The sequence below is a fragment of the Larimichthys crocea genome, chromosome XII, assembly GCF_000972845.2.
Source record: "Larimichthys crocea isolate SSNF chromosome XII, L_crocea_2.0, whole genome shotgun sequence".
Taxonomy (NCBI): domain Eukaryota; kingdom Metazoa; phylum Chordata; class Actinopteri; family Sciaenidae; genus Larimichthys; species Larimichthys crocea.
In genome coordinates, this window is record NC_040022.1 from 16509455 (window position 1) to 16529295 (window position 19841).

The 19841-nt window shown below is 41.0% G+C and overlaps 2 protein-coding genes across 6 annotated transcripts in view; one reads left to right on the top strand and one right to left on the bottom strand.

Annotated features, from left to right (window-relative positions):
* LOC104932603 (ephrin type-A receptor 3-like) overlaps positions 1-19841 on the top strand; it is an 85137-nt gene that overhangs the window by 33105 nt on the left and 32191 nt on the right. For both annotated transcript variants that reach the window (XM_027285801.1, XM_027285800.1), the window contains exons 6-9: positions 11940-12095; positions 15828-16163; positions 17077-17189; positions 19020-19182. In XM_027285801.1, coding sequence (XP_027141602.1) covers positions 11940-12095; positions 15828-16163; positions 17077-17189; positions 19020-19182 — 768 coding nt within the window. The remainder of the gene's footprint in view (positions 1-11939; positions 12096-15827; positions 16164-17076; positions 17190-19019; positions 19183-19841) is intronic.
* Positions 1-19841, bottom strand: part of LOC113747159 (uncharacterized) — a 135053-nt gene that overhangs the window by 1758 nt on the left and 113454 nt on the right. For 3 of the 4 annotated variants that reach the window (XM_027285804.1, XM_027285802.1, XM_027285803.1), the window contains one exon: positions 4-66. The gene's annotated coding sequence lies outside the window, so the exon portion shown is untranslated. Of the gene's footprint in view, positions 1-3; positions 67-19545; positions 19666-19841 lie in introns of those variants that run through there. The other variant, XM_027285805.1, reaches the window with a different exon arrangement.

The window sequence follows — 19841 nt, forward strand, 5'->3', positions numbered from 1 at the left end:
TACTCAAAGTTATAGGGACTTACTGATCATCAGAGATAGGTTACAGCTACTTTTCACCTGCAGTCCCTTCAGCAGACACAATTAAAACATATTACAGCAAAATAACAAACAGTACAAAGCAAAAAACACACAGTACACATACAAAATACAAAGTTACACATAATAGCACATAACTTACACCCACAATGTTAGTGGCTACAGAGCTAAGTAGACCTTATATAGAATCATGACCTTATATGGCTTATGACTATTATTTTATGGTTACTACATATTTTTTTCACACATTTCACAGCCACAGTAGTTTCCCCTGATAGTTTAAGTTGAATATATTTATAAAAAAACAAATATAGTGAATTAAAAATAGTTGAATGATCATTAAAAGGACATGGGACAGGCACAGAAAGTATAGAATTAAAATAGGACATAGGATTAAAAGAGTAAAAATAAACCACAACACAAAAAAAGGTAGCAACAATAATAAAGTACACAGTTATCACAGTGGTGTAATTACACAGTCATGCAATTTCCATAAGCTAATTTAGGCCTGTGATATGTATTTAATTACCCTAATAAAGCAATGTCTTATATCTTTTTTAAATGAAATGTTTTGAATTTCTTCTACAACTTTTTATAATTCTGTGCAGGACATGATTTTTGTAACAACAATTGAGATACAAGCTTTAGGGCAGTATTGTAATATTAGTTATAATCAATCTTTCTGTGGGCATTTTATCTGAAGACAAATTCAAATAAATATTAGTAAATATTTATTCATCATGAAATGTTTAATTTGGGGAAAGTATTTTTCCATCCCTCATTCCTACAACACATATCCAATAAAAAACAGAACAGATGTAGAAAAAGGCTAATCTTACTAACACCTGTGAAAGAGATTGAGCTCATTTACAGAGGGCTGTGTGTGTGTGTGTTGTAAGCTCAGTAGGGATCCTGCCTTTCTTTATTGCCTCTCCAACACAGAGCTCGATCTCTGCCTCTATCCTTACAGCAAAAGTGTGTGTGTGTGTGTGTGTGTGTGTCACAAAAGTGAACATTTTTATGTTGATCAGATACAGACTTTTGAAGGTCAAGGGCTCCCTCCTGCATGTAGTATGTTCACACACATACACACACACACCCACACACACCTACACACACACACACACACACACACACACAGGTTTCTCGTTCCTTTGCTCTTCTCTTAGTGGCAGCTCAGGGAGCTTGAGAGCATGAAGGTGTGGGTAGAAAGGGAGTGGGCGGGTAACAGAAGGATTTAGACAGCAAGTCAAGAGATTTTTGTGTGTATATAGTCCATGCAATGTGTGTATGTATGTGTGCACACTGCTGCAGGCATTAGGGCATTAAGCTGTTGAAGTGCCAGGCAGCAAGGTGTTATTACTAGCCAGATGTTCTTAAAGGACAAACGGATATATGGGCCGAGTAAAGGCTTGTCATCTGTCCTTCTGCCTGTCTGTGTGTGTCTTTCTGCTACTCGACTTGTCTGTCTGTCTGTCTGTCTGTCTGTCTGTCTGTCTGTCTGTCTGTCTGTCTGACTTCACTTTTCATTTATTTGGATAATGACAGCCACCTTTTCCCTCATTTTCCCCTTTATTCGCCTTTATCTCGTGTCTCTCACATGTTCCTCCCAAACTCCATCCCTTTTCCCTCTCCCCTTTTTCTCATCTCCTCTCTTTTGTGTTTGAATAAATGACACACAAAATCACAAAGGCTTAGGCGCTGGCTATATCCTCTACACACCATAGTCCCTGTCTACATACCCACACAGCACTGACCCAGATAATGTCTATTCACACAGAGCCTCCGAGAACAGCTACTCTATCGCCATGGCACATGATCACTCGCCAGACATAAACTAAGTCGCCAAAATGTGTTTACATCGCTGGAGTGTTAGCCACAACAAAACCGGAGGACATAGAGATGGCTTTTGGGGGACAGGACCTCATATAACTCAACTGAGTCTGGTGCAGTGGGTTGAGCTGTGTGTACAAACCCATAGAGACAAAAAGAAAAAGAAGGCCAAGGACTGAGAAACTGTTAACGCATGTTTCAACTCCTCACGTCCTTATATAGCACTATTCCCTACAGACGGTGGCAAAGAGAGAGAGTAGAGAGGTGTAGATGGGAGAATTTGTCTCCTTTGGGTACAGTTGCCATTAATTGGTTGCGTTCTATATGCTGCTGAGTTCCAACGAGGAATAAACATGCGTGCACTCATGGGAAAGTTAATAATTTTCACATTTCTATTGTGTTGAATCAGTGTTGAGTTTGCTCCACTTAAGAGCTAAAGGTTTCAAGAAAGGTGCATGTGTGCGCAAGAGAGAGCAGAGGAGGCATGCAGGCAGCCAGCGGGTCTGTTGAACAGGAAACACAGGAACAGGAAGTTAGCCATTGACCCCTTCCCCTTATCCCCACACTCGCTTTTTAGTTTATGGATAGCTTCCAGATGTACGATCAGCCTGTCAGACTGATTGGGCCAGCATTGCACAGGCATTATTGCTCAGTTCCAAACATAACGTGCAGATGTAGCCGTGGTCTAAGTCCAACTTGTTGCTGCTTTCGTATGCGGTACAGCTGCACTATTGTTCTATAGCCAAGAGGTACCATTGAGAAAATTCAAAAAGGCTTTTCAGCTCCAGTGTCGGCCAGAACAAAGAACACAGAACCTGATAAGAGATGTGACAGATTATGTTTCATTTCTAAATGACCATTTAGACCAACTGCTGCAAATATTACAATTACAGGAATTTCTACAAAGGCTACAGGCTTGAATTGACACTTTGTATAGGTTACAATACACCGAGCCAGCAGGACATTTTCACGGATAATAATTTGGCCCAGAGAGAGCGACATGAGGTGAAGATACTGTGTGATTCGTGGATGTGTGATAGGTTATAATGCATTATTACGAGAATAACTTCTGTTCAGTTATAAATAAACAAATTTCAAATATGTTTTAGGACATAAAGTCATATTTAAGACGCCTCATGCAGACAGTTTTGATCATTTTAAATGAACCTGAAAGTCTTAACAATAGCAGCATAAAACATACAATTTCTGTCAGGTGCTACTAAGCTCCTCACTCTCCATAGTGACTTGCCACCTGGCTTCATCCATCGCTATCCTGAAAGGACATCATTGAGGTCAGTGAGCATTATTACCTCTCAAGGCTGCTTCTTAAGCAGATCAGCCCATAGATCTAATTGGTTTGTCAATATTTATTTGTCAGATGAAAAGCTCCGTGGTCGTGAATTGTGCAGGTTTTTATTACAGAGAGCACAAAAGGGACACGCAGTGGCAATTTCCCCAAGAGGGGACTCTTTTGTATGTAAGACCCTTGACTTTGAACTGAATGGGCACCGGGGTGTCAAGAAGATGGAATAGTTCATTCATAACAAGCTAATACTGTATCTGTCAGGCAGAGGATGGCACTTAGGGACACACGCACATACATATACATACCTAAATACATTAATTCACAGAGATGTGTACTCAGCACTGTGGACACACTCACAAACCAGCGAGGCAGCAACCTTAAGAATCCTCTTCCTTGACATTTCCTTTGCTTTTGTGTTGGTTAACTTTTTATAAACCACCGACAATGAAGTCTGTGAATGTGGCCCCCACTTGATGGGTACATCTGGGTGAGTGTATGTTTGTGAGTGTGACTGACACAGAGAAAAAGGCACGGGGCTCTCCTTTCCTTTCCTCCGCCTGAGAGAATGAATTATTGAGAGTGATGAACTGAAAATAACGTGGATGAAGAAAGGAGGTGCGCACTCGTCCTACGCACACACACAGCTGGTCACGGGGCCGGCCCAATGCGGGCACGTTTACTGCTGTGGTGTATGCGTCTTAAGTGTATCTAGGGAAATAAGATGTGTGTGTGTGTGTGTTTATAGTGTGTTAACGCTCTGTGGGTTTGGTTTTATTGAAGATGTTTAAGCAAAGCGTGTGTGCCTAGGGAGAGAGAGAGGGAGAGAGTGTGAAAGTTTGAATCTGTAGATTTAGGCTTTGTGTGAGTGTCTGTGTTTAAGAGGAGAAGGTGAATCTTTGTGTTCTTCTGGCCTTTTATCTTGATAGCAAAACAGACAGACAGAAGAATAAGTTATTCAGACAGTGAACCAAACTCCCTACAGACTCCTTCTATAGGCCTGTCATGCTCTCGCTCTCTTTCTTTTGCTCTCTGTCTCTCTGTCCCTCGCCCATGACCCCTTACACACAGAAACACACATGCACCTGGTATCTATTTAATCTGTTTTTAGACTGCGGGATAATCATCCCGGCTCAAAATTAGTGAGCCATCAGCTTGGGTTACCACTGGAAAAGTGTGTGTGTTTTAATTGCACTGAAATTGAGCTTGCTCCCTTTCCCTTAGATTATTATTATTTTTTTTGGTGGGATTCGTGTGTGTGTGTGTGTGTGCCTGTCAGCGAGAGAGTAAATATTTGTGCAGGAGCTCTGGAGAAGGTCAGGGTCAATGTATGACAGACAGCCCACTGGGAAATAAGGCACACATACAAAACACACGCACACACACACACACACACACACACACGTGTGCGCGCGCACACACACAAATAGAGAGAATAAAGTAGACATGGTCAGAAAAGGAGCAAGACAAACAGAGAGGACAGAGACTGGAAAACAGAAATAGAAAGCCAGGAGGGCAAACAGATAGACTGAGGGACAGAGAAATGAAGAAAGACAGAAAAAAGACAGAGATGGACAGAATAAGGAAGAGTGAGAGCTTCATCCCGTAGTTCCCCTTGGCCGCTTTCAGTAATTGGCTGGTATCCAGAGGACAGAGTGTAGATCAGAAAGAAGCCTGAGTGTACTCATGTGCTTCATGTACTGGACATCACAAACCATTTCATATCCGATCTGACTGTGTGTGTGTGTGTGTGTGTCTGTGTATGTGTATGTGTGCATGTTTGGGTCAGAGAAGTAATAAGATGCTGTAAACACAGCTAGGGTCTGTCCTGAGGTGTCAATCATGAAGCCCTTCGTCTCCTGTCTGGCCACAGCTCATATCTCAAGCCCATCTGCAGCCATCTGATCCTGTTTCATCTTTGTTGTTGCTTCAGGAATACATAGAAAGTCTGAAAGACATTGCTCTGTTTATCATACCTCTAATGTGATGAACTGTAGTAGTTGCTGAAGTTGCCTTATATCTATCCATATAAGGTCACACATACCACATGATCTGACATAAGCCTACATTTGAAAATAAATGTATTCACTCACAGGATATTTTAAACACGTGTTCTATGGTCAGATTACATTTTTTTCCCATGAAAAACATCAAAAGAGTCTCTATACAGATTTTTATGATGCACAGTGTGTTATGTAATTTAATTAACTACAATTATGCAGTCAAAAGCTTGTTTTTTAGGCATCAGTATGTTCCATAGCTGCTTTACCAGATATAAATGTATCTCAGAGCATTTCCCTTTCTGCCAGTGATACAATTCTGGTGGGAAAATATGAAATCTCTAACTTTCTGGCATAAAAGACACTCACACATAACAATATTTAGCCTCAAACAGTGGAATCACTCATAAAATTAGTTCAGGTGAATTTACCTTTCACTGCATCCCAGTATGCTGGCAGGCAAATGTCCAAAGTGTCAGTACCAATGAGCACAAACCCAATTCAAGCACTAAAGGCTGTGCAAATGTCCCCAGTAGATTGCTTTCCATTATAAACTTATTGCATTGCAAACCTGCATAGCTACACAATCATGGCAAATAGCTCTGTAATGCAAATTATGTTTACAGATGAAAGTTTGGGGAATCATTTTAGCATTTCACTTGACTTTCACATGACTTGATAATTGGGTTAAAGTGGACCAGCAATTATAGTCACTAATAGGCAACGATGTGCATTGCTTATGCCCATAGCTGTAGTTCTTTATAGTTGTTCAAAATACTGTTTACATATTTTTAACAAGCTCTTGGGAAGAAAAATCCAGATTTAGCCAGATTTAATATATTTTAAGATGACTTACTGTTGAGATAATAATAATGTCTCTTAGTGTTATTCTGGAGAAAATACTGTAACTGAGAACATTTCTGATTTGTTCCTGTCATAATCATGGGTCATCCCCTCAAAATATTTGTTTATCAAGGAAACATTTATATTTATGTGTTGTTTTTTTTCCAGTGTTTTTTCTGGATTGTTGCCAGTAACTAATGGTCAGAAGAAGGTTTTTTTTTTTTTTTTATCCCTGTGAGTTACTGTAAATATGAACTCACATTTCTGTAATTATGACGATGCCATTTAAGGCAATGACATTTTGTAATGCAGTTGTTGTTCACACAGAAAGAGAAAGAAAGAAAGAAAGAAAGAAAGAAAGAAAGAAAGAAAGAAAGAAAGAAAGAAAGAAAGAAAGAAAGAAAGAAAGAAAGAAAGAAAGAGCAGATGTAATGTAAAAACAGGCAAATGTGGCTCAGAAATGTGTGTGTGAGAGAGAGTGCACGTGTCTGTGCGTGTGTGTCTAAGTGTGTGTGTGTGTGTGTGTTTCACAGGATTAGTAGTAATGGTGAATATTATGGTGTTAAAGGTTGTTATGAACTCCGATTAGGGATTAGAGGTTCTCAACAGGGGGCTGAACAGTGATGCTGACATCTCTATTCCCCACAAACCTCCTCATTACCACACGTACATCCCCATGTGCACACACAAAAACACGCAACACACACACTAATGCATTTTGCTCTGCTCTCTACCGTATACACAGAACCACACAAAAGAAAACTCACTCATATTACTGCCACTTACCAACAAGGGAAATTGTTGACTACATAGGCACACTCTTCGTTAATAAAGTCACACGTGTCATGTTCTTCTGCTGCTTTCAAATCATGCTCCTTGCCTTGCTTGCACACCAATGTTTACATTACTGTATATGAAAATGACACGTTTTGTTAACACTCGTAACATTGTGGATCATCAGTAAGCGTTTAATGATTTCTTCACATGTAATGTTTTATGTTTTGTTTTTTTTTACATATAAAGGGGCAAATTTATTCTTTAACTTTTTAACCCCAAGTTTGTTTAGCATGAAAACATGTCAATTTGACCGAAAGCGTGTTTCACGGTCATGTAGTCACGAGGCCAAACACACACAAACACACACATACAGATGCGACCCCGGTGGCCGTAAAGGACGTCAGATTCAATCTTGTCAGATTTCTCCACTGACGCTTGATGTATCAATTTTTAAGTAGCTGGCCTCAACTAAAGCCTGGGTAGCCTGCAAACACACACACACACTCATACACAGAGACAGACAGACAGGCTGCTCTGTGCTCCAGGAGCTGCGGCACTCGAGGGGTACTAGAAGGGTTCCATCTTGAAAGCCTGTTGCCATGGTGACCATTATGGAGCTCATCTCCCGTGGGCCAGCAAGCTTTACACAACTTCCCTCTGAAAAGAACACACACACACACACACACACACACACTCACTATAACCCCCCCTACATCTGCACAAACACCACATACACACACTGATTTCTCCTCTTTCTGCCCTTTATGGTAAAGCCGACAGGGAGCCGATGTTTGACTCGAAGCAAATGTGACAGAAAGCAGGAGAACAGAGCAATTAACAGTTAAACTAGCAAGAACATTTGAAAGGGAAGTGGAGGAGACCAAAAGGCTTCCAGCCAGGCAGAGGAAGTGTTTGATTCAAAAAAAAGTGCAGCTGATGTGATTTTGCATACGTACAGAGCGGGCCTGGTTGAATGTAATTAAAATGTAATGACTCTGACTATGAGATATCGGATTTGTGTTTCTCGTGTGTGTGAAACTGTTCTACTCCTTTCCAACATTAACTTAATGCAACTCTTCCGGTACAGTCAGCAACTTCTGATATTCACAAAGTAACTCCTGAAGCTCTATTTAGCACGATGTAACCATTCACACAGAAATACAGCAAAAGTCTGAAGGCGTCATTCATCACAGCATTAACTTAAGCATAGATACTTACTTAGGCTTAAATGGTCACACAGCTCCATACATACATACACATGACCCATAACAGCATAATTTAAAGATACTGTAATGGCTGCATGTGTACCATATGTCTGTGTATGTGTGTGTATGTATGTGTGTATGTGTAAGAAGTTTTCTACACCTGCAGGTGCCGTTGGCTTCCTCTAATAGATCACATTAATTTCGTTCTACAGAATAAATTTAAAGTGGAGAGTGAGTGAGAACAAAAGTGCACAGATTAGAATTTATCAGCCATCAGAAAGTTATTTAGATGACTGTTTATTTATTTCTTGAGTCATTCATGATTTAACATTCACAAGTTCAAACTTGTAAAATGTAAACTTTCCTTTGTTTTATGTGAATAATGCACATGTGTACACTTTCTTTTCTTTTGGAAGAGCGAGTTTTAAACACAACACTGCCATAACTTCATTGTTAGTATGGCTTGTCCGCTTCCATATGCAATAGACATGGAGCAAATTAGCACTGATTTGGTCACTTGATGAATGTAAGTCAAATATGTATTTTCTTTCACATATGTTTTGTTCTCCACCAACTCCAAAATGTTTAGCTGCTTAACTTTGTTTGTTGTTTGGTGGTGGGCAGGTAGCATACAGTTGGTTTTATAAGATTTTTTTTTTTTTTTTGGCTGAAAACAGTTGCTTATAAAAAAACAAAAACCTCTAAAGCTGTGAGCCATAAACCAAAACAAGGAATTAAAACTCTGAATTAACAGAGGCTTAAACGCTTTGTAGAGCTGAGGAGAGTTTGCTCGAAATTCTCTCCAGGTTCTATTAATTAGTGCAGCAGCTTTTTAAAGACATACTATATCACTGTAGTTTAGGAAACTGTAATATGCTTACTGACATTTTGCAATCAATTCAAGTTGTTGCAGCCCCGAAACATTAGCATACAATAGAATAAAACAGAAACAGTGTTTTCCCAAAAGAAACAGTTGGGCTGTTCCCTTCTCAATCAGTGCGTGGTGACTGAGGGTGTGTCTTGAGTAGCAGTACTATATCATATCTAAGAGCTATCGATTGGCATAAATACACTAAGTCTCTCTGGTGACCGGATGAATATTTAATAAGACACTGGATCTGAGGCCACTCTTTGTCTTCAGAAGAAACACACACACGCACATGCACACACACACATCCTATATACTACTGCACAGCACTGTCAACTATTACTTTTGAGTTAGCTCATAGTTGTACAACATAGTTTTCCTGACTAAACTTTATGCTCCTGTGTGCCTGTTTTGTGTGTGTCTGTTTATTTGAGCACTGTCGTACTGGCTCAGCCTTCTTGTCCCTTTTTTCATATCTATGGTAAATCATTAATCATAAGGGAACCAAGTCAAGTAACACATTTCCCATGGGGCAGACACAGGGAGTAGCTTGAGAGAAAAAAAAAAAAGAAGCAAGAAAAGTGGGAGAGAGAGAGAGAGAGAGAGAGAGAGAAAACTGGAGTGAGAAGGAGGTGGTAAAGCAGAGCAGAAAACAGCAGATCAGGAGAAGGAAGCTCCACTCGAAGCAGCCAAGCTGCCATTCTTGCAGAAAGTTTTTGATTAGGCAGTTGTTTGGAGGCCAGGCCTGGCATGGGGTGCCCTGTCTGTCCTCTAGCGCCGGGGTCCTTTGTGCCTGTGTGGCTGGCCAGTACCCGGAGCCAGGACTCTCCGGATGAAACGTCCCCGGAGAAAAGCTGCTTTTCCATCCCACTCCTACAGCCCAGCCAACAGGAACACAAACACACACACACACACACACACACACACACACACACACACACACGCACACACACAGTCAGTAGCACAGCACATAGGCACCCATTACCTTGGAAGCTGACAGGAAAGAGGAAAGAGAGCAGAAACCCTTTGAGAATTATCACTCCCTTTCTTTTCCTTTCTTTTTTTCCTTCGTTCTCTCTTTCATACCTACACACACACCTTTTCCAGTGTTCTCTCAGGTCTTTTGGGGATTGTGCTAGTGGACTTTGCTCCCCTATGATGAATGATTTGCCTAAAAATACTGTCGGTATGCGAGCGAGCACAGCGTCCAGGTGGAAGAACTTACCTCCACAGTGAGAAATCACACTACTTTTAGGCCACTTTTCCAATCCTCTATCTGCAGGTTAACCACGGCGTTGAACATACCTGTGAATGTGTGTGTGTGTGTGTGTGTGATAATTTACAGCCTTTCTGGGACGAGTGACGTGTAGCTTGATTAAATTCGTGACCTTCACCACCAGCACAAGCAATCAGCGAGCTCACACACACACACACACACACACACGCCGCATACTTAACACCTTCTCGCACACAAGCGCCCGGCACACGAACATGCAATCAGCACCTGGTGGATTCTGTCGCATCATTGATCCAACCTATTCACACACACATGCATACACACAGGGCGTCTATCGAATTGCATTTGAGACACCCTCATTTTCCTTACATGGGGTTTTGTACACCCGTAATACTATTTACCGGCGTGGCAGAAAAGGCTTGCGAGGATGGGAATACCAGGCCTATGAATGTATAAATAAATACATGCGTAATCTATATTCAGATTACCAAAGGGAAAGTCAGGAATTCCATTTTACTGCCCAGGATGCAAAAGGGAAATCATTCAAGTCCCCAATCCATTTCAGCAGGCTGCTCCTGTTGAGCGGTACCACGGTTTTCCCTCCCCAGTTTTATGACTCCACATAATGACTAATATGCAGCCACTGTAACAGCCGTAGCAATAGTCATATTATGTTATTGTGATTATAGCTGAGACTGCGACTGTGTATTTTTGTTCCCCTGGTTGCCTGAAGATCTAAAGCTTATATAACAGGAATGACAGTTGATCTGCTGCTGCACTGTGTTATTGTACTGTACGGCCCTGTGGTTATACAGGCCTTCAGCCTGATGTAAAAGGATCTCACGTAGACCTAATGTCACAATATATTAAATCAAACTTTGTTTTCTTGTTCTTTGCCATGGGTGCTGCACAGCACATCTTATGACCTATCTGTATATATCTGTAGTAGCTCTGTTGTAGCATAATCCCTCGTGTCATTTTATGTTTTTTAAACATTTTCTACCTTTTCGAGTGTCTGATCTCCCTTAGACTCGTCTGATTTATTTTTAAACGGGCTTAAAGAATAAATCTGCATTATTACTATATAACCTTGGTTTTATGATGGTAGTTTTGGCCATCTATTTATATCAGTTACGATATCAATATATTCACCATTTCGAGTTCTCGGAAGTTGGAAGCGGTTAGACGATGAAAAAAGTTGTAAACAAGCCAACAAATTAGCTCAATTATTCAAACCAGTATATTAAGAGGTGAAGCTAAAAGCGAATGCACCTGAAAGGTCTGTAAAAATGCCTAGGGAAAGGTGTGCGTTTGGATCAAACAGCTGGCAGTTTGGGAAATATTTCGCCTTGTTCCAATTAAGTTTGGCTACTCTAGAGGTTCGTTTAAAACCCGACTGATCATCTGACTGCACGTATTTGTTTCCCTGTGAAAACTTGTTAGCTATGTTGCTGTGTTCCCAGAGCTTAGCAGTTTTTTTGGCAAGTGTAGTGTTATGGTAACTGACAGAAAAGATATACAAAAATAAGACCCAAGATGTAATAAACTGGAATTATCCTATAAAAGCATTTCTGGCAAGTCATATACTTCCATGAAGTGGAATAGTCTTAAAAGGTCAAACTCCAGCAGCATTTCATCATACAACACCAAGCACCAAGTACTCCTTAAATAAAATATTTTTTAAATAATACAACATGACAGATTCACATTGGAATCCTGATTGTGCAATTAGTATTGGAAGAGTTTTGACAACACTCTTGTCTTCATGTTAAACAATCATTGATCGTGTGTGGTTGCACTGCTTCTAACCCCGTGTTTATCTGTCTCCTCACTACAGCATGCAGACCTGGTACCTACAAAGCTTCAGCCACGGATGCCTACTGCACTAAATGTCCTCCCCACAGCTCGTCCCCGCAGGAACAAGCCGTCGAGTGTGTTTGTGAGAAAGGTTTCTACCGTGCCGAGACCGACCCGCGCTCCATGGCCTGCACACGTGAGTGAAACAAACACTGGCAAAAAAAAAAAAAATGCAAACACATGCACATGATCTTATTAGCTACAAACACGGTCATACAATTGGAAACATATTTCATCTCATATTGTGTATTCAGTGTAGTCAAATATTTACATTTTTTCTCATAAAGGGTGTGAATGATTGGGTTACATTGCATTTAATTAGTTTGCAATGTGTTTCTGTGAGTATTAACATTGCATGGCTGCTTTATATGTATTTTTTTTTCCCTATCTATAATATCTTCATGCATTTTCTTCTTCCTCAGCTGCTATTGGTTTACACAACACTAGAGATACATACATAAAACACACACACACACATCCATGTTCGTCAGCTGTGCGGTTACAGTCCATGCATATCTCAGATGAGAACACTGATATGGGTGATACTCATATTTGAAATTTGATGATGTTTCTTATTCTTTGTCTGCTTCTCACACACACACACACACCCACACACACACACACACACACACACACACACACACACACACACACACGCACGCAGAGCCAGGGGGGATCAGACCACATCCTTATGAACAGAGATGGAGGAGAATAGAAAGGATGAGGAGGGAAGATTGAGGGAAAGAGGGGGAGAGACAGAGATGGATTGAGATAGACAGCGGGATGTGGGGGTGGGAAAGGACAGTGACATGGTGGGAGAGACTGAACTAAAGAAATATGGAGGGACACACACACGTGCATGCACACATATACCGAAACCCATTATCGGGTTATGGTAGATTATGCTCATTAATCGTGGTAGCAGGTGAGATGTATAACGGTTGGTGTTATCAGCGGGAAATGAGTAACGGTTCGTTCAAATATGTATGGGCACACACACGCACACACACACCGGCCGGTGAGGAGTGCTGAGGAGGGCAAGGGCGAGGGTGAGAATGAGAAAATAAGGAGAAAGGTGAGAGAATTAGTAATGGAGAGACAGAGAATGACACTTAATACACAGGCAAAGAATAGAACAGCGGGGGAAACCGTGGACAATCAGAAGCATATAATCTAAATGTCATAAAAGGCCGATCAGTAGAAACGATCATGATGGACAGTTAAGTGTGGCCTGGGGAAGAGGGGGAGGTGGAGAAAAGAAAAAGACAGAATTAGCAGGATCAGTCAGCACACCCTTTCAGGAGATTTATGACCGACAGCCTCAATTATCCCCAGCATGGCCTCCATCCCCCACGCTCAACACCCCCCTCCCCATCCCTCCTGCGTTTCAGAGAGGCTAGCCATTGGGAAGGTTAATCAGGAAAGTCCCAGGCTCTGCCAGCGGCCCCCTGGGGGCTCACTGCTCAGCCAGGGCCTGATGAGATGTCAGGCTGAATGGGCGTCTGCTGCCAAATTTCCATATGGTTACGATACCTGCACCGTGTTGTGCTGTGGGGAACAATAATCAGTGGTCCCTGTACGACAGGAATGGTAAAGGCTTACCTTAACGGAGGTAAGCCTAAACTGTCGATCCTGATGATATTTAAGCCTGATCTGCCAATGAAAAACCACAAAAAAGGCCTAAATTTAGATACACTTCATTATTTCACAAGTAGTTTGAAGTTTCTGTATTTGCTTAATAATAAGGCACTGTTCAGACAGACAATACACAGCCCCTTCATTCAGTTGAATTAGACCACTACGTTGACACACTGAGGTTTCCAGTGTAGAAGGGTCCAGCAAAAACAAAAATGTTTAACCTGGCTCAACTTTTCCTACAATGCAATGTTACTTGGCAAGATGCTGCTGTGGCCAATTAAATAAAAAAAGGGAGTACTACATTCCAGTAGTTTATTGTAATCACAATGCCCTATTTCTACTTTTCTGTGCAAGGTTTTGGTGTCTAATAATCCTTCAAACTCATGAATCTGTTACTCAGACTGGATTTTTATCTTTTCCCCTATCTTTTCTAGTTTAATAGGAATGGTTCAGTCCATGAGAACAATAGTTTTAAAAAGCAACAGACTTTATTAAAAATCAGAGGAAAGCAATGCAGCAAAGCGGGGTGTACATGAAAAAAGTGAGGCTGATTTGTGCTGGCTTTCCACTCCAAGGATTGCGAGGAGTGTATAAGAACCGTCCAAGTTAGGTATCTGCTGTCCAAGACAAATGTGGCTCTAAACAGGATTTTAAACTTGAATATATTATATTGGCTACATTTGTTATTCATTCAGGAAATATTCATTTTCATGCCCCTAAGCTGCTGTTATGTCTGGCTGAGCTTCTTGATACCTCTTTGATCCATGTACACACACACATACGTATACACACGCTAGTGAACACGCAGTGTCATATTTCATTTTGTCTGGCATATTTCATCAAGAGTGCACATAATAAAATAAGGCATACATGCATTTACATCAATGGGGATGATGTGAATAAAAGAGACAAAGTCAGATTTGACCTCTCTGGTTTATTTAAAGACAGTCCACATGTACTACTTTAATTTATGTGTCAACACGAACACACGTCATCTAAAAGTATAATAAGGAGCATTTGTGTGTTGCCGTGTCTCTAAGAATGATTACTGACACACTTTTTGGAGTCTTACTCTGGGAGACACTAATCACCTCAGCGGAAGTTCAAAGTAATATTTAACTGCTGTAAATCATAAAATGTACCTGACTCGTGAGAAAATTACTGTGGGCACTTTCAATAGATCATTGTCCACTCACTGCGGTGCAGCCCCAAAGAGTATCTGTTAACTTCACATAGTTAAAACCTTCCTGCAGTCGAGCATCGACTATTAAACATTGTGGGGAATTCTCTTTAAAGATGGATTTAAACTTCAGAAGTGTAATTTAATCTCATATAGCCATATTTACAATCAGCCAAGGTCTTTTAATCACTGTCCGCTCCATAGCTATTTATTAATAGAGCTTAGTGTCCACCCTCTGGCTACAGTCAGTTCATTCATTTTTAATTTAATCAATGTGAATTCTGTTCCTAATAAAAACCGCAACAAGTTTGGCAACGGACGTGAAGACATTGACATACATTTGAGAAAGAAAAAAAACATGCTTACTGATAAAAGTACTACAACTAGACTGTGGTTTGTGTACCATGCAGCTTATGCTGGGATAGCATAGTTTTAGTGAGTACAGTGTGCCGTATATTGATTTTTTTACTTTTCAAATTATATATATTTTTTGTATTACATCATTAAAGGAACTCTGTGGAGTTTTCAAACACTAGTAAAGCGATGAAGTACAGTAAAGTTTTTAACACAGTCAAGAAAACTGCTAGCAAGTAATCGTCAATGTTGACAATGCAGGTTTCAAAATTCCTCCAAAAAGCAGCTGTGCAAATTCTTTTTGAGGATGGAAAAGCATCAGTGGGGAGTGTTTCTAGGTCTTGAGGAGAACTACTGCATCTTTGAAAAAAAGTTGTAGAAAAAAAAACAAAATCTAGGTGGTGGGTCTTGACAAAGGAAGACGAATACATGGAATAAAAAAAAAAAAAGACGATATCTCTAAATTGGTTAGACGTTTTTTCCTAAACCGTCCATATTGAGTCCATCAGTGTTGTGAAGTGCTGTGGAGTGAAACATTTTTATCACGGCTCAAGGATACACACAATACCTTTGTGAGAAAAGGCAACATTACTCCAAAGGGTACCTTTAAACTCCACATATTCACTTCTAGTCATTTCCCAGTAGGTCAGGAAAGACTTTTCACAGAAATAACTCTATGCCTGTATCTGCCCTCAGGTCCACCATCTGCTCCAGAGAACCCCATTTCCACAGTGAACGAGACCTGTGTCACCTTGGAATGGTCCCCACCCAGAGACACAGGAGGCCGAGGAGATATCACCTACAGCCTCCACTGCAGGAAGTGTTCCGGTGATAGCAAAAAGTGCGCGCCGTGCGGTAGCAGTGTCCATTTTGTTCCAAGACAGTTTGGCCTCTCATCAGCCACCGTGCTGGTCACCGACCTGCAGCCGGACTCCAACTACAGCTTCACCGTTGAGAGCCAGAATGGAGTGTCAGACTTAAGTCCCACACCCAGAGGAACGGTAGTCATCAACATCACTACATCACAGACAGGTGAGAGGAGCAGTGTTTGTTGACACAGAAGGCTCGATCGTAGTATGATGTTAATTTGTGTCAGCATGTTTTAGGATTTAAATTGCAGTAAAAACTAGAGGATTCTGCAGGATTTCACTGATATTCACTTTTAAAGGCTGAACAAAATCCTTTGGGGAAGAGATAGGGAATTGAGTATTTTTTTTAAAATTGTCCCCTGATTGCAGTGTGCTCACAAATATATCAGGCTTTTGCATGACAAGTGTAAAATCACCCCTGTGCTGCATCCCTCTGATACCACAAAATGACACCTCTGCGCCTCTGCCCCCACATATATAATCATCTCTTACAACATGGAACTGTGGGAAAATCATGTAAGTGAAGCAGCGTATGACAGGGCGGTGGTGACTAATAGCCCTCATACTATGAATGTGTGCGCAATAACAAGAGGAGGGAAGGTGAAAGAGGTGTAGGAGGTTGTTAACCTCATTAAGATCCCCACATGTCACACGTGCTACTCTCGACTGTATGTCACACACATTCATACATACACACAACACACACTTCCGACCCACGAATGTAGTGAGAGCATGAGAGTGTGGAAAGGAAGTCGCAGGGTTTTGGGTTTACACATTAATAACACAAGCAGAGCACACACCACGCAGACGCACATCACAGAATGCTGTGATCACACATGTATAAAACACCTTGTAAGCTTTCTCGTTAGGAAAATTAACATGAAGCGCGCTTCAAATGTGGCGCTACTCATTATAGCACAGTAGGTATCCATATGTAACGTAACTCCTCGCCCCCACAGTCCGCTCTCTTCACCTCTTTTCGTGCTTTTTATAAAAAAATGTGTTTTGTTGCTCGCTGAACTTTACTCTCTCTTTGTTGCTCATGCTTTCCCCTCTTCGTTCTTCGCTTGCTGCAGTGAGCGTTGTGCTAAAGGAGAGGCGGAGCAAGGACAGTGTGACTTTGGCCTGGCAGGGTCCAGAGAGACCCAACGGAGCGATAGTGGAGTATGAGGTCATCTACTATGAGAAGGTGAGAGACGCACACACACACACATGACCAGATACTAACTCATTTTTTAAACACCACTCGTGAAGATCAGTTTACTTGTTATGGAGCTTGTGTTACAAACTGGAGGTCTGGAAAGACTTTTAGGAAATATTTTATGGAGGTATTTGTAGAGAGTCGATGAGAACATTGATACCACTCATGTGCAGTAAATATGAAGTTATTGCCAGCAGCTTATTAGCATACCTTAGCAGAAAAACTGGAAACAAGTGGAAATGACCAGACATGCTGTGTCCAAAGATAAGAAATCCACCTGTCTACATTTCTGAAGCAAATTAACCCATTACATCCAGTTTGTTTAACCTGTACAAAAACCAGAGAGTAAAACCGTCAATCTGATGTTTTATGAGGTGTTATTTTGCAGATTATTTCTTGACCAGAACCAGTTGCCAGGCAACCAGCGGAGTTACTGTCCCAGCCAAGAAATATTCTGGCATATAACCTCCTGTAATACAGCAAATTGTTGTTTTTGCACCCCAGTTCATGCATGGAATAACAAAGGATATAAAACATGTGAATTAATGAGCTTTACAGGTGCTGGTAGGCAGGTTTTGATCCCTTTAGACAGAGCCATGCCAGCGGACTTCAGTCTTTGTACAGGCCCTAATGCTGTAGCTTCATATTTAGCGTACAATAGAGATGGGCGATATGGACTAAAACATTTATCCCGATAATTTCTGGTATTTATCACGGTAATGATAAAAATGACGATGGATAAACACCAATTCAGCCTAATCTTTTTGACGATAAATCTATCACCAAAATCATAATAAAGGCTAGGGGGAGCTAGTGGTGGGCACATTCCTAGCGTTCTGCTATGAAAACAAAGTCAATCTTCACATCTAACTTTAAGCAAGAAAGCAAATAAGCATTTTTTTTTTAAAGTCAAACTATACCTTTAAGTGCCATGCTGAATTTCTAGAGCAACTCTTCAACATGTTTAACGCAACATGTTTCTTTCCTCCTCTTGTTCTCTCCATCTACATGTTGTTGAGGCTCATAGGACATGAGTTTAGCCCGAGGGCATGTCTGTAATGACTCGTTCATCACAAACATCTCTCTCTTCCAATCTCACTATCTCCATCGCTATATCCCTCACATCTCCCCTACTGCTCACACCAAGCCAATTAACCACACATCTGTCGAACAAACCTCGTAAAACACGGTCAAGGTGATGAAATTAAGCCTCTGAACATGTGTATGTGTGTGTCTGTGTGTTGGCAGGCATTAGCAGTAAAATAGTGTTAATCCGTGTTGTAAAGTGTCTTCCATTAGGTAGAGTATCAGCCTCTCTGCAGGGAATCAGCTTACTGACAGACACACTTATTCTTTATTCATCCTTCTGCATGCATATTTGTAAGTGCACACACACAGACATACACACACACACACACCTACAAGGTAGTCGAGGAAGGAAGTGAAGCAGGACTTGAGTAACCACATATTGCCCCCAAGTGTAAAGAGGATAGGATTTTAGACTTGACAGATGCTCATGTATAAATGCGACCAAATGGTCCAGTGATGAACAAATGAAAACTTAGTGAGGTGTATGTGGCCCCTGGAGACATTTAAATTTAACAATTTGAGGTTTCTATTATTTCCAGACTTTCATGTTTTTTTTTTTTTTTGTTAATGTCTCTTTTATACCACAGTCCATTGCTCTTTTTATGCCTTTAGAGTATATGCATAATTTCAGCCCATTTTCATCCGGGATCACTTTGTTTCTCGGACACTTAAAATTGTCCACTGGACTCAGTATTTAACCCTCTCCTCTTGTTCTTTACTTCATTTCAGAACCAGCGGGAGCAGAACTACACAGTCTTGAAGACTCGCTCCAACATGATGACAGTAGACGGGCTGAAGCCAGGGACCACCTACGTGTTCAGGGTCAGGGCTCGAACCGACGGGGGGTATGGGAGCTACGGTGGAGAGATTGAATTGGAAACCAGCCACGAAGGTAAGAAATACATGATAAATATTTGTTTCCTCATAATGAATGAATAATTTCAGCTCTACTTATTTTTTTCTTTTCATTCTATGTAATTGGATTTCTGTTTTTTCCGTCTATTTTGCTTTTTTTGACGTGTCCCCATGGTTTTCAGATGAAAATTGGAATAGCAGGCAGCAGCTGCACTGAAAGGGCAATCCGCAGTGTTAAGACAACAAATTAGAGGTGAATGGTGCAGGTGAACAAGACGCACAAAGATTAACTGCAGAGCAAAGAGTGCTGATGTATTACGCCACAGTATAGTAAGAGTCTGATTCATCCTTCCTGCACTTTAAATCAATCCACCGGATGGTTATAAAATAGCTCACTCACTTTCATCCGAATGGCTCCTTCAGTTCTCGTCAGACAGAAAAACCTCGGCAGCCTCACAGGTTGTCATCTTCTGTACGTATCTGAACCAGTGGCTTGAAAGTATCCTAGAATACATATCAGGTAAAAAGGAGACAACCCAATTTCACGATTGAGGAAAAAGAATGTGCAAACTTGCATTCCCGGATTGTCAGGTTTTGATTCACACCACTGACTGAAGCGAATGGAGGGTAGGTTCATGAACTCAAAAGACAGAAAATGAAGCCACAGATGATCCTCTGCTCATCCACTGAATTCAT